This window comes from Caloenas nicobarica, chromosome Z (assembly GCF_036013445.1).
Source record: "Caloenas nicobarica isolate bCalNic1 chromosome Z, bCalNic1.hap1, whole genome shotgun sequence".
Classification (NCBI taxonomy): domain Eukaryota; kingdom Metazoa; phylum Chordata; class Aves; order Columbiformes; family Columbidae; genus Caloenas; species Caloenas nicobarica.
Window position 1 is genome coordinate 96,777,975 of NC_088284.1, and position 14,087 is coordinate 96,792,061.

General features: G+C 38.1%; 1 protein-coding gene across 1 annotated transcript in view; it reads left to right on the top strand.

Annotated features, from left to right (window-relative positions):
• The first annotated feature begins 5,834 nt into the window (after positions 1 to 5,834).
• LOC136002276 (vitellogenin-1-like) overlaps positions 5,835 to 14,087 on the top strand; it is a 42,013-nt gene continuing 33,760 nt past the window's right edge. The window contains exons 1-6 of the mRNA XM_065657179.1: positions 5,835 to 5,874; positions 6,194 to 6,214; positions 6,439 to 6,590; positions 9,218 to 9,469; positions 11,632 to 11,793; positions 12,481 to 12,632. Coding sequence (XP_065513251.1) covers positions 5,835 to 5,874; positions 6,194 to 6,214; positions 6,439 to 6,590; positions 9,218 to 9,469; positions 11,632 to 11,793; positions 12,481 to 12,632 — 779 coding nt within the window. The remainder of the gene's footprint in view (positions 5,875 to 6,193; positions 6,215 to 6,438; positions 6,591 to 9,217; positions 9,470 to 11,631; positions 11,794 to 12,480; positions 12,633 to 14,087) is intronic.

Below are 14,087 nucleotides of genomic sequence, written 5' to 3' on the forward strand. Positions count from 1 at the left end.
TGTTCTTATTTTTATATGATTAGGTCTTTTAATCTTTGGAAGTCACAGTCATTGATTAAATACTGGTAGGTGATTTTGTGGGGTTATTTTTTTTTTTCTGTTTTTGTTTTTGTTTTGTTTTGGTTTTTTGCTTTGAGTAAAGTCGATGTCTCTTGTTTGAACTGGCAGAGTATTATCTATTCCTTCCTTGGGAATAATACACTGCTTATCTTATCTAACCCATGACCTAATGTCACAGTGACCCAGTGCTGTGAAACTAAGGTATCACACACCTCGTATATTCTGTACCGAGAGTAAGTTCATGCTGAGCTTCCTCCTGATACCATAAACTTATCCGATACCATGAACTTATCTTATACTCTGACACTAGAAAGTGATGATCTGGAGCCATCATGTACTTGCAGTGGTTCTGTACTACAAGGGAAGAAGTCACCAAGATGAAAGTCTACGGAGTAGTAAAATAATCATCCTTTTACCTGATAATATTGGCTTCTGGGGAAAAAAGTTAGTGCTTCCCCCGTCATTCATAAAGAATCTTGCACATTTTGGGTGGAACCACAAAATAAGTAACAATTTTGAGAATATGTTATATACTTGTACAAGTCCACACTTTATATATAATAAGTCCAATTCTTTTCTTTGGAGAGTCTGAAGTTCTGCAGCCCTAATAGACTTGGCCTGATGTAAAGAAGGAAAAAAACAAACAAAAAAAAACCCCAAACAAACCAAAAACAAACAAACAAACAAAACAAAACCAACAACTTGAGAATTTTCTTATTTCTAAGATTCTCACACCAATGACTTAGACCTTGTTCCTCCGAGAACAGATAAGTATCTTTGTGCAGGATTACAGACGATCATGGGTCTCTTTCTGAAGTGGCAACTTTTTAATGTGCTCACAGTGCCTCCTGCAAAAGGGCTGTTGATGCCAAGTCTGCTAAATCAGGTGTGCTCCTTCTTCCTACAGTCTATCCTAAGGCACATGGGATGGCCTGCGATCATCTTCCCTCCCTGCAGCATTACCCATATTTCATGCAGTTGGACTACATCGGAATAAACGTTATAAAATCATGGAATCGGAGAATCATTTTGCTTGGAAGAGACTGTTAAGATCATTGAGTCCAACCATAACCTAATTCTGGCACTAAACCATGTCCCTTAGAACCTCATCTATAGGTCTTTTAAACACCTCCAGGGATGGCAACTCCACCGCTTCCCTGGGCACCCTGTTCCCATGCTTTGCAACTGTTTCCCTGGAGAGTTTTTTCCTAATATCCAGTCTGAGCCTTCCCTGGAGCAACCTGAGGCCATTTCCTCTTGTCTTAAAACTACACAAGTACTTTTTCCCCCTGGATAAGTTAATAGCCATGATAGTTCTAACCAAGCATGCAATTAGAAGGAGTAGCTCAGCTGTAGAACAACACTTAATGCAGCACAAGAGCTCTTGGGTGTCCTATATGTTCAGTCACCATTTCATCCCTGAAATGACTGAGGTGGAGACATGACAAGGCTAAATATCAGGGCTACCTGATTTCCTGTTGGTACCAATGCCACAGCAGCTAATCACTCTGTGACCAGGAAGTCTAAGTTAGGGTTATGATGAACTTGGAGAAATTATCTTCTAGTGCAATAGAATTACATAGCAAACACCAGTCCTCAAATATGACGTGACTCAAATCCCAGATGGCAGGCTGTCTAACATTTAACCCTGCTAAATGACTTGGGAAATAATATATACTGAAAGGGGGTTAAAATCCTGAAGCTACTTAATCAGTATGCTGGCTGGTGAACCAATGATGATAATGATGACGGTGGACTGTCAGGCTTCAGAATGTGTTTTCCATATTTGAATGAAAATAAAACCCTTTGAACATCTTAGTAAAGCTAAGATGTATCAAAACAATCTGTTTTCAGATTGAGAATGTCAGAGATGGATTCCACACACTTCCTCTCTTTTTCTTAAATTCATTCTTTTCTCTGGAAATGACAGGCAAATCCATGCCAGGCATTAGGAACAGTCCAACTGACTACTTCACTGAAATGCACAAAGGTGGCTTTGGCTTAACAGTATATATTAACAAAAAACAAATTTATTGAAACAAAACTCTACAGCTATATCATAAGTCTAGACCAACAGCATCTTTCAAACTATGCATACTCCGAAAGCTAGACGAAATATAAATAGCATTTCTACATCTTTCATTTTGCAAACCTGGAATTCAATTCCCACAGTTATCACCACATTGGTGGTGTGCCAGCATCAAACTGGCATAACAGCAGGGAATTTGGCCTGTTATTTTCTTTCTAGTAAAAGGAAGTCCAAAAAACACCTTTTAAAGCAAGCTAATGTAACAAAATCCCTTTGTGAATGTATGAGAATGAGCATATGGCAATTTAGCCCAACCCAGAACACATTCTTATTCATTAGACAATGTCCAGAGTCTCTGAAGAGAATATCAAACATTATCTTGGTGGCTATGCTACAAGAGCAAATGCTGAGTATTTTGAGGAAAAAAAAATTCCGGGATTGAATGTTAAATATGAAATAGGTGTGATTTTTTTTTTTTTCATATATATATATTATTAAGTAAGATTTCTTCATCTTTATAAATGAGGAAAACTGAAGGCTAAAAATCACTTCGCTTAGCCAACTGATTATATCTATTTTAACCTGCTATGATTGCTTGGGAGCTGTTTTGCTAATCCCTTCTTTGTCATTAGGCTATATATTAGCAGGATGGAAATGGCATCACTGCACCATAATTCAACAATATGAATACAGAACAAGGAGAGTGCAGAGCTATCGGCAGCAGTACAACAGCAGATAATAAGACTCTGTTACTCAAGCAGAATGTGTTGTGTAAAGACAATTGCAGTGTAGAAGCAATAGCTCTAATCAGGTTAATTAGGCTGTATTCATGTTTCATTTATGGTGCAAGTGCCCTGTAAATTCAAAGCAGTCTATCTCATCTTACTGTACTCCTTGTACAGCCGTCATGCTCCCTGTAACACTCAACATCATATATTTTCTTCCTTAAAATAAAAAAAATCCCAAGGTATTCCTCATCTCTTTTTAAGAATTCCTTTTCTTCATTGTCTATGGCTTAAAAAAAAAAAAAAAAAAGATGATACTGGTGGTGTATAAAGCCCAAGCAAAGCACATATTAAAGTTCCTTCCTCTGCAAACGAATTAGGCACTTTTATGTTGCTTGTGGAGGGCCTGTTTAATTGCATTTTATTTATTTTTCGTGTATTTTCTTGCTCACTAACACAACATGTTGAATGTTTAAGAAAAATAATATTGGCTATAAAAAGTGTGGCTTTCAACTTTCCTCCTTTTAACTGTTTCCTTAAAGTGATAGATTGCCTGTTTATTCCCTCAGAGCTAGCTGGAAGGACGTCTGCTTTGGAGAAAGGATTAGAGCCCAGGGCTGTGACCCTCAAACTCTAGCTGTGTCTTCTCTCCACTTACTGAATTTATTAGGTTGTCCCTTTAAAGTAATAATGGGCACAACAATTCTGAGATCACTTTCTCCTCACTCCCAAGAAAATAAGTCTGGGTAGAGAGGAGTTATTAAAAAAAGAGAGGACATGCTACAGGTGAAGAGAACATGGCAGCCTGTGCAATTTATTGTGTGGTTATTTTAGCTGACTATCTAGCAACCACCTGTCTACATGCTGGTTGTGAGCTTAGAATCAGTGTTCCCCATTAAAAAAAGAAATTAAGTATTTTCGCTACCAAGTTAGCACAAATCTATTCATGTTACACTTCAATTATAAAGCCTTTTATGAAATTCGAAAAATGTTACAGCTCCGATTTGATATGTATGTGTCCCTTAGACATTATTTTAGCATACTCTTAATAACGATGCTTAAATTCATAGTCTAGCTTATGTAGTCCTGTAAATTAGATATAAACATTCTTGTATGTTCTGTCCTGTGGAAATGTGGCTAGCTGAGCACGACAGCACAATATTGCTGCAGAGGTCAAGCTACGACACTGACAAGCGATGCTATAACAGCTGGGTGACCCAAGTAGGAGAGTTTGGCGTGGTATTGCTTACAGTACCACACTGCTGCTGCGTGTTTACTTCCATTCTGGCTGCAAAAAATGTGACTGTTTGTAAAGCATTTCTAACTACATTTGACAGTGCTTATATACCAGACAAGGGATGGCACTGAATTTCACAGGGCCCTCAAGCATGGTGTGTCTCATCGTATCTCACACCAGTTAGTACCCTAGAAGAAAACAGCACTTAATATTTCACCATCTGAACACACAGCGAACCAACACCTCAATTATGAATCTCTTGTAACGGTTCACCTGTCTATCAATATTTTAAAATATTTTACTAGACACACACTTCATTTCAAGGAAGATCTGACTGCTCAGCCAATTGCGTATATTTCCCTTTATGAAAGAAAGCTGCAATATTAAAATTGTCAAGATTTCTGGAGGAATGGGTAGTGAAGGTGCCCAAACAGCCCTCATTTGACTTTTGCTTTTCCCCTGCTTGTCCATCCAGCACAGCTGCAAGGAACTGGGGCAGAGCAGAGGGACCACTCAGCTGCATCCCTGCCTCCAGCTCAGGTGTACTGGCACTGCAATAATAAACTTCACTATTCCTCAGTCAGGTGGCATCACTCCAAGTAAATGAAGTAATGGTGTAAAGGGACCTACAGTAAATATATTCTCAGGCCCAATGGCAGAGGCCTCAGGACCCAAGCTCAGGTTTCACCCTTCTTCTCTCTGATGAATAGCAACAGCCAAGAAAACCTTGTTCTCCTCCTGAAGGACAAAGTCTAGCTGCCTGCCTATGTGCATTATTTGCAAGTATGTTGTACCTTTCGTAGCCCCAAGGAAATACTAGATATACATTCCTGAGCTTTCCTTCCTGCCCCTTCAGTAATCCTTGTACCCAGGTGTTTTTTTCATGATATTTAATTTACCATTTGACCGAAAGACAAGCTTAAATTCAAAGTAAATGTTAAACGCTTGCAAACAAAGTATACATAACTGAGGTTATGGAACAAACTCACTCTTGCCTTAGTTTTGCTGAGGATTGTTCTAAATGTTATTACTACAAGTGGGAAACTCTGAATCTATTTTCCCAAGAGGGGCAGCAGCCAAAGCCCCATGAGAACCCACTGTGAAGGACTTGATGCTCCCAGCTCACGTATTAATTTCCCTCCTGTTTTCGTAATAGAAACACTGACCATTAGCCCGAAGCTAATGTGAAGGTCAGACTGCCAAGCTTCGTCTTCCCAGATGTGGGTAACAGGATACACTTGGAAAGACAACCATGGTAGATACTACAGAAAGACAGTTTATCGTTGCATGTCTATGAGCTCTAAGGTATCTCTGTCTTAATTGTGTGAAATCAGTCACAAATTCTTCTCTAAAAGTAGAGTTTCAACGTGACAGAGCAAGGTATGTCTCCAAAGCTGTGACTGTTAGCAAGAGCAAATAATCAGGAGACCGAAGACATGATTGGAGAATAATTATTTCAGTTATGATTGAGGAACTATTTTCATTTCATGTTAAATTTTAATTATTCTTTTACTATATAACTACAATGTGGAAAAACAGCAGAAAAGCAGCAAGCAAGATATTTTGAAAATGAAATCTCTGTTTCTCATAGGAAGTCAGTTGAAATCATGAGGTGATTTGAAGTTGTCAACATTCATGACCTCAGAAATGTTTATTTTTTGATTGATCAATACGCATTCTAAAATATGTCTGTTTGTCAAACCGACATTCCAAAAGAAACATGTGATAGCACATGCCTTTATAAAAGAGATCCTAGCATGTTCACCTTTACTTTATCCCCATCATGAGGGGTTTGATATTAGCCCTGGTTTTAACCTTGGTGGGTAAGTAACTCATCTGCTTTGACAAATTTAAAATAATACATTCAGGAAAAGGTTTCAGAATCTAAATATAGTTCACTTACAAACATAAACTTCAACATTTTATAGAAAAAATTATTTAATGACAATTTTTTTTGTTGTTTAGGGGAAAAGGGCTTTTGGCTATGTACTGAACTAGAAGTAAAGTTAATTAGAAAGAGTTATGCCATATGTACAAGATGAGATATAGCTTTTCATACTAAAATACATTAATATTTGGTTGGTTGTTTTTTGGGTTTTTTTCTTTGTCATTTCATTACTCTTTTTTTTCCTTCTCTTTCAGGGAGCCAGCATCTTAATTACCGTAAGTAATTTTCCTATCAGCTAATATAATTATAATGAGTGAAATTCAAAATAGAATCTGAAAAGTATATCAATGTTTAATATAATTTTACAACAGCTAATTTCGTTCAGGTGCAATACAAAAATTAACAAATCCATCTTTTTTGTTCCACACATTCTAATACATGTACTTTAATATGTTCTGTACAGTCCGTACAATGTTTTATGGGAACCATTTCTTTGCAGAACCTGATTTCAGTGAAAACAAGGTTTATACATTTAATTATGAAAGCACACTTCTCAGTGGACTTCCAGAGAAAGGACTTGCAAGAGCTGGAATGAGAATAAAAAGTAAAGTGGAAATTAGTGGCATTGGGCCAAAACTTTGTCTTATTAGGGTAAGAAAATGTATTCAGTTTGAAAGGTAAAATTCTCTTCATACTTAACTTCTTTTTTAAGCTTTTGGGAAGTCATTAAGTTTCATCATGTGTTGTGCTTACTCAGGGAGAATGTAACTAACACTATTATTTTTTATGCAGTACCCTAAATTCTATTTGCACTTTGCCAGGTAATTCTCAGCTCAAGCCAACCTTGGGCTTGAAGGATTTCTTCTGCTTTGTGGTCAGGGAGACAATGGAATGTAATTTGAAATGCACGATAATTTATTTACTGGATCAATCCAATTGTTCCAAACTGTACAACCTAGGATTATTTAATCAACTGATTTCGTAACCAGCAAATGAAAGGCAATAAAACATGCAACAGTAGCTGGATGTGATTCAATATTTAGCATAATTAATGTCATCTGGTGGCTTCTTTTTCTGCAGAGTCCCAAATGACATTCTTTGTCATCTTCAATTGTATATTTTTACTGCATGCTGAGTAATTACTAAGAGTTCTGATTACGTGGAAAACACTTTCGGCTTTAACAGAAGCTTATACATGCTTCTAATGAATGTATTGAAACGCAGCCCTCAATTGCTTTACACAAACTCCACTTATTCTTCTGTATATATGGAAGAATAATGATCTTTTTAAAAGCTTTTCTTTCACAAATTGCAAACTGCAGATTAAAAACACTGGTGACTGTCTGATAAATGCTTGTAAATACTGTAGCCTTCCAGCCTGAATGAGCCTTCTGTTACTAGGTATTTTTCTAAGTTCAAATTATAATAGATCCAGACAGGAAATACTGCTTTTCCATGACCTTTGCAAATGGCTGGATTCTTTTTGCAAAAACCAAGGAAATAAGACCCACACATCTGCACTGGTGAGTAGAAGGCTTCCCTGGCAGAGAGGAGGCAGTAGCAGTCTTGTCTTCACCCCACAACCTACCCCATTCCTGCTTAAAGAGCTCTCGATGTGCCAGGGTGCGTCTTCATCTAAAATTGACTACTGTTCCCTAAAACCTTCCAACACCATTTCACCTGCCCTCATGCATTTGAGGAAAAGTTTCATTTTCAAAATTAAGTACAGAAAGAAATTCACGCAAGAAAAATGAGGGAAAATTAAAAGAAATAAATCATAATATTTTGGGGCAAGTTCGAAGCAAAAGGTAACGATACATTTATTCCCTTCTGCTCTGGGTAAAGTTTATTTTGCTGCTGTTATATTTAAATTAGGCAGTTCGGAGGGTTTGTTCAGGGAATTAATCTTTCATCTGTAGCCTACTAGTTCACATTCAGCCCAAGCAAATAGCTGTGTTCCCTGGGCGGTTTCCAGCTGACAATTTTTTCATCGCAAACCCACAAGTAAGAATTGCCAGCTGTGTTCAAAACCCAGCACACAGCCAAAGTCCTGCCTGGGCCCTGAGGGCTGGGGAAAACTATGTCGTCCTGACCCTGCAGAGCAGTCCCAAACCTGCCCATATGCGATATGCCAGAAGCATGTCCAAGAGGCAGCATGAGGGATTTGCTCTGTTAACAGCCTCCTCTGTAAGCTTCAGTTACTGGGGTTGGCAGTGATCTCCATCAACACAAATAAATATGAAAGTGCAGTCTCCAGCGATTTGCCGTATGAGGTTTTAGTTTGTGTGGCTTTCTGAGACATTAATCCGCATCTTGCATCACATCACCAGCCTGAGGTGTCGGAGAAAAGTCTCTTTAAATTGTCAAAACATATAGAAGGGAAGGGTCCTCTGAGAAACTAAGCTAAACATGCCCCATTCCCATGGGGTAGAAATCATTCGAGTTATGCAGAGTTTAGCACAACTTTATACTTGCTTGGATGTGGCCCAGGTTGAAGCTGGAGTGCGAAGCGCAGAGTGGGACTGGGGGCAGTGCCCGAGCCTTCAGCTCCGCAGCAAAACGTGGAGGGAAGGACAATTTTTGTAATCTGCTCTCCACTGCTCAGACTAATTATGACTGTCTGGCTGGCCCAGCAGCCATGTTGTTGTTAGCTTCTGACTGCTGTCTGTGCTCTGTGGCCCCAGCGAGGGAGACAACAGAGTTCACGACAGGAGCTAATGATGCTTTATGCAACATTAACTTTCTCCTGCAATTTCCTGCAGATCTTCCATACTACGTTTGTGTAGCAACCTGCTTCATGCGTCTCTTCTCTGCCTCATTTCTCCATACAAGTCAACCTTTGGCAATATGGACTATTTGCAAAACAGAACAAAGGGCAGTTACTGTGGAAATATCAGCGTCATTTGCATTACTCTCTTTCCTTTTCTATATGGAAATACGTTTATCAACACTAGCTGTGTTAAATGACAACTTTAAAGTTTTCCCTTTGTAGAGGCTTTTCATTATTTAAAAATGTATTTTTGATATGAGTAAAGCTCTAGATCAAACTCATTTTCACCAGGGACCACATCAGCCTCGTGGTAGCCTTCAAAGGGCCGAATGTCATTTTAGGACTATATAAATGTAGGGGTAGTTACATTTGGCCCTTTGAAGGCAACTACGAGGCTGATGTGGCCTGCGGTGAAAATGAGTTTGACACCCCTGCTCTAGATGCTTAGGTGCATTGAAAAAAAAGTTACCTGAAAAAATAAAAGAGGAATTATATTCCTTTGTTCTAGATTCACTCTATCGAAGCAGCAGAGTATAACGGCGTTTGGCCTACAAGCTCATTCTCTCGATCACTCAAACTGACTCAGGTGCTAACTGGGCAACTGAGTAATCCCATCAAGTTTGAGTACAGCAATGGCCATGTTGGAAACCTTATGGCTCCTGACTCTGTCTCGGATGACAGTCTGAACATCTACAGAGGGATTCTGAATGTGCTGGAGCTAAGTATAAAGAAGATGCAGCATTCATACAGCTTACAGGAGGTGAGCTTTTTGTTTTGGCCATCATGGTCACTTTATAAATAAATAAGCCTTCTCTTCAGATTCTTCTACTGCATTTTCTGAATTCATTCTTGACATAGACTTCACTAAAAAGAAACACCTAAGCTTGGGAAATCATGATTAAGTTGTTCTCATGGGACAACATTTGATGGAGCTGTAGCTAAACAGGACAACAGAACAGCAGGATTTTAATTTGGCTGATCAAAATATTTCAGAAAATGCATTTACAGGATTAGACCCTTAGAAAATCTGGCTTGTGATTCTAGAGAAAGTAAACTCCTGTGAAAGCTGGAGTCTACATAAAATTTGAATACTCTATTAAAAAAGCTTAAACATAAAGCACAAGATTAAAGATAAAATAACAGTAATTTGACTTTTTTACCAATCATTTATACTTCAATCTCTTCTAACTCCTCTTTTAGGAGGAAAACTGTATATATGCCATGACATTACTGTAATAGCTTTGACAGATGCAGTTGATGCTCTATTGGAATTTCCGCTGTTTTTCAGGTTTTAATATCTTAGTCAAGGTAAATCATCTGATATTACTATTCACCACAGAAATTGCGATGTGTTTAGTTTTTGCAAAACCATATTTACATTGATTAGACTGCATTTGATTCAGAGACTGGCAAAAACTTTGAAATTATTATACTTTCATATTATTTTTATTGAAAATGCAGACCGGAGTAACTTTAACTTTTTAAAAAATTTGGTTTTATGTAAGTAGAGCTGTTTCTGGGAAAGGAATTACATGATTTAATATTTTCACACTGTTTGTTGCACATAAAAACCTGGGTGGTGGTGTCGCATATTCTGCAGCGCTATTTTCTCATATTTTGTTTTGCATCTTCTTTCTAATTCAGTTAGCAATATGTCCTACTCTCGCTGCTGAGCAATATACGTGACTTCACCTCCTAGAATAATTTTCAAGTTTTCTTTGCTTTTCTCAGTCAACAACTGATTAATGACAATCTCAAGTCACTCTGTAAAGGAAGATAAATGTTACTAGTCCCAAAATCTGAGCTGCAGGGAGGTTTAAAGGACTAACCTGGGAAAGCCTACATCACCTGATGCAGGGTGTCGGGTAAGGGTATCTGACCCAGCCATGGACTGCACACAGCTGGGAAGTCCAGCTAGGCAGGAGGCTACTTCATCCCACCGAGCCCAGTGGGCTGGACATTCCCATTGAAAGTCTAGATGCCTCCACCACACCCTGCAGTCTGCAGAGGAGCCCCACACCTGTATTTGCAGAGTACAAGTCTTTCAGAAAGCTTGAGCAATTCTTTTTTCCAGCCATTACCAAAGCCACAGTGTCTTCAGGAACACTGTTAAGCTAAAGATGAAGTGGGTATGTCTTGCCTCCCAACCACCACATGACCATTTTGCTGTTCTGACATAGCCCAGAGCTGCTCTCTGGAGTGGCTATGCTATCAATAACAATAATAAAATCATGAAAATAACCCTTCCTCCTAAAATGCAATCAAATATTTTCCTCTCCAAAAATCTCCTCACTGACTGAGGAGATTTAAGAGCTCTTATAAATATATATGCTTGAAATATTATTGAAGATCTGAGCTAAAACTGCAAACTCAAGAAAACCCACAATCAAAACTCTGCTATCCTGATATTCTTTTTAATTATTGCTATTCACATTGTGACAGATCATCTGATACTGTGAGGCCTGTTCCGTAGGCATTTATAAGCTGTCTATAAAAGCAAATTTTAAGGGCAGAATGTCACCTCCTACCTTAAAATACTTCACTGTTGAGATTTTATTCTGCCTGATCAAATTATTTTGGCACTTTTTATTACTATTCTTTAAATCATATTTCATAATTGACAGCTCTAACTGGGAATTGTTACTCACCTTTTCTGAGGCTCCAAATATTATCTCAGTGAAACTCTTGAGAATTTTAGTTCTCTCAGTGAAACTCCAATTTGCCTTACTGAAAACCTGTACATTTAAAAAAAAGATGAAAGTAAGAGTCATCCCAATTTTTTTTCTGGAGATTACCATAAATTAAAAATAATTTCTATCAGGAATTTTGAAAATACAGAATTAAAGAGGAAAGCCCTTGTGGGGAACTGGTGAAACTTTGTGTAAGAGTGAACTTCTCTGATCACGTTCTCATTTTTGACAGGCTGGGATCGGAGGTATTTGCAACACAACATATGCAATCCAGGAAAACAAGAGGGCAAACTTAGTCTATGTGACCAAATCCAAGGACTTGAACAGTTGTGAAGAGAAAGTTCAAATGGTAACAGGTTCAGCATATACTCAACCATGCCACACCTGCCAGCAGGTAAATTGGAGTGATATTATGTATACATATTTTATACTCATATACAGGGAGTCATTTGGCATCCACGTTACCTATTGCTTTGTTACATTTTAAATGAAAGAAAAGTTGGATCTTCTGTATCTAGTTATCAGCATTTTCTTTCTGTATGAAAATCAGATCCACAGAGCCGTAGAGGTCTGTGCTGCAGACTGTCATGTGCTGCAGACACACTTCAACTAGCTTAAACTAGCTGGCTTGGAAACCATTAATTATCAACATGAGTTAATTTACCTACTCTGTTGAGGAAAAAGATAGTCACAATGTCCAGTTACTGCAGTTTGAGGTAGGTACTGCTGCATCTTATTATAATCCTGTCTTTGAAATAAGAAATCGTGTGGCTTATACTGCTGCTCTCCTCAGAAAAATATACCTCCTTCTCAAGGGAATAACCAATTACTTATATTGGGGAAAGGGAAAAAACAGCTAACACTTCTTAGCAGCAAAAGTAACAGAGCCAGGCAGCGTGCATGACCTCTCCTGTGGAAGTGTGCACGCAGAATTCACATAAAGTGCTCATATGGACAATGAACAAAACAGCACTGGAAAATAAGTGGGTTGAAGTCGGTGATGTAATAGTTTCTAGTCCAGATTTTAGAAGTTCAATGACTTTCTGTTTTCTTTCTTGCTTTGCTTTTCTGTATTATACAGAGAAATAAGAATTCCCAGGCGACTGCTACTTACAATTACAAAATTAAATATACACGTGATGAAGCTGTAATTACACAAGCTGATGTTGAGGAAATCCACCAGTTTGCACCCTTCAACGAGATAACAGGAGGAAATGCAATCGTAGAAGCAAGGTACTGTACATATGCCTTTAATTCAGCAACTAACTCAGCATCTCAGTAATCTGGTCAAACTTCATAACTGAAAGAAATCCTTTACTTCCACAGCCTATTGTTTGCCAGTATTTAATTACACAAAATCCCAAACAGTTCATAAAAACAACCTTCACTGTTAGTTGTAAATCTGAAACATGCACATCACTATCCAAATTTTGTTAGCTCGACTTGGCAGGGTTTGACTATTATATTTCTCAGGGATATTTGATTTATGTTATAAAAGCCAAAACAAATGTAATTGCATCTGAAAAAATGTAAACTAATATATCTGCAGTACAATACTTTGAAAGACAGTTACTCACTGAAAGAGAGTTCCCTGGAAAATAATAATGCAGTAAGAAACCCTGGAGACTAGTTCACAAGAAACCTAGATAGGACTTTGGATTCTGATACACTTCCTAAGTACAGTGGGCTGCTTGCACATCTCTCATCCAAACAGTTTCTTGATAGGAAATTGGGTTTTATTGCAAAAAGATTGAGCTCAAAGCATATAAAATGTATTTGCTTTTCCACAGAAAATTTTGTGTATTTCTTAAACAAGTTTGGGGCAAAATGAGAATATGGTTGTGTAAGAAATGAAACCCCTGCATATTTTTAGCTCAAGCCCCCAAACATTCAGTGTCTGAAATTTTTTATCTGCTTCAGAATCACCTGTTGACAAATATTTAGTTAGCTGCTTTAGTGATGGACCCTGTAGACAGCAGTGCCCTACTGAAGAGGGAGGCTTTTTGCAGAAATGTCATTGTACAGAAGATATACCTCAGTCCCACTCCAGCTGCTCTAATCTTGCATTGCTCCATTAGCTTCTGCAAGAATCTAATGGTATAATATACAGTTTTGGAAACTGCAACATCAGAAAGTTCATGTCAATAAATCACTGATTAACTTCATTAATATGATGAACATGTTCAGTCTGGATTAAAAAAAAATTAGTAAAGGTGAAAGTGGCTTTACTATCTCATGCAACCAAGGTGTTGCGAGTGACCGTTAGTCTGAAGCCAATGGAATTTTGCTGATTTAATCTCTCTTCCTGCAAGCATGCATACGCTGTCTTCCTTACTGTTCTCTCTCAGGTATTGTGCTCCCAGTGCCTTTACTTTTCCCCATTTTCTCTTGCATTGCCCAGCAGACGGGGTCAAATATAAGACAGCTGATAAGATGTCAATATGTCACCCAAGTCTTCTGAAGTTATTTCTACAATGCACTTTCTGTGAGAAAAAAGGGGGGAAAAAATTAACATCAAGGATCTAAAATATTTGGAGCTGAGTTTTCAGATCTGTTCAGCATAAGCCTCTTGCAGCACCTTTCAAATCCAAGAGAGGTTTTACTATTGTTTCGCCATTTTAATCCCATCTTTAGTATTCATTTGCTTTTCTCTTCAGAGTATAACATTTTCCCATCTATTCTAGGCAG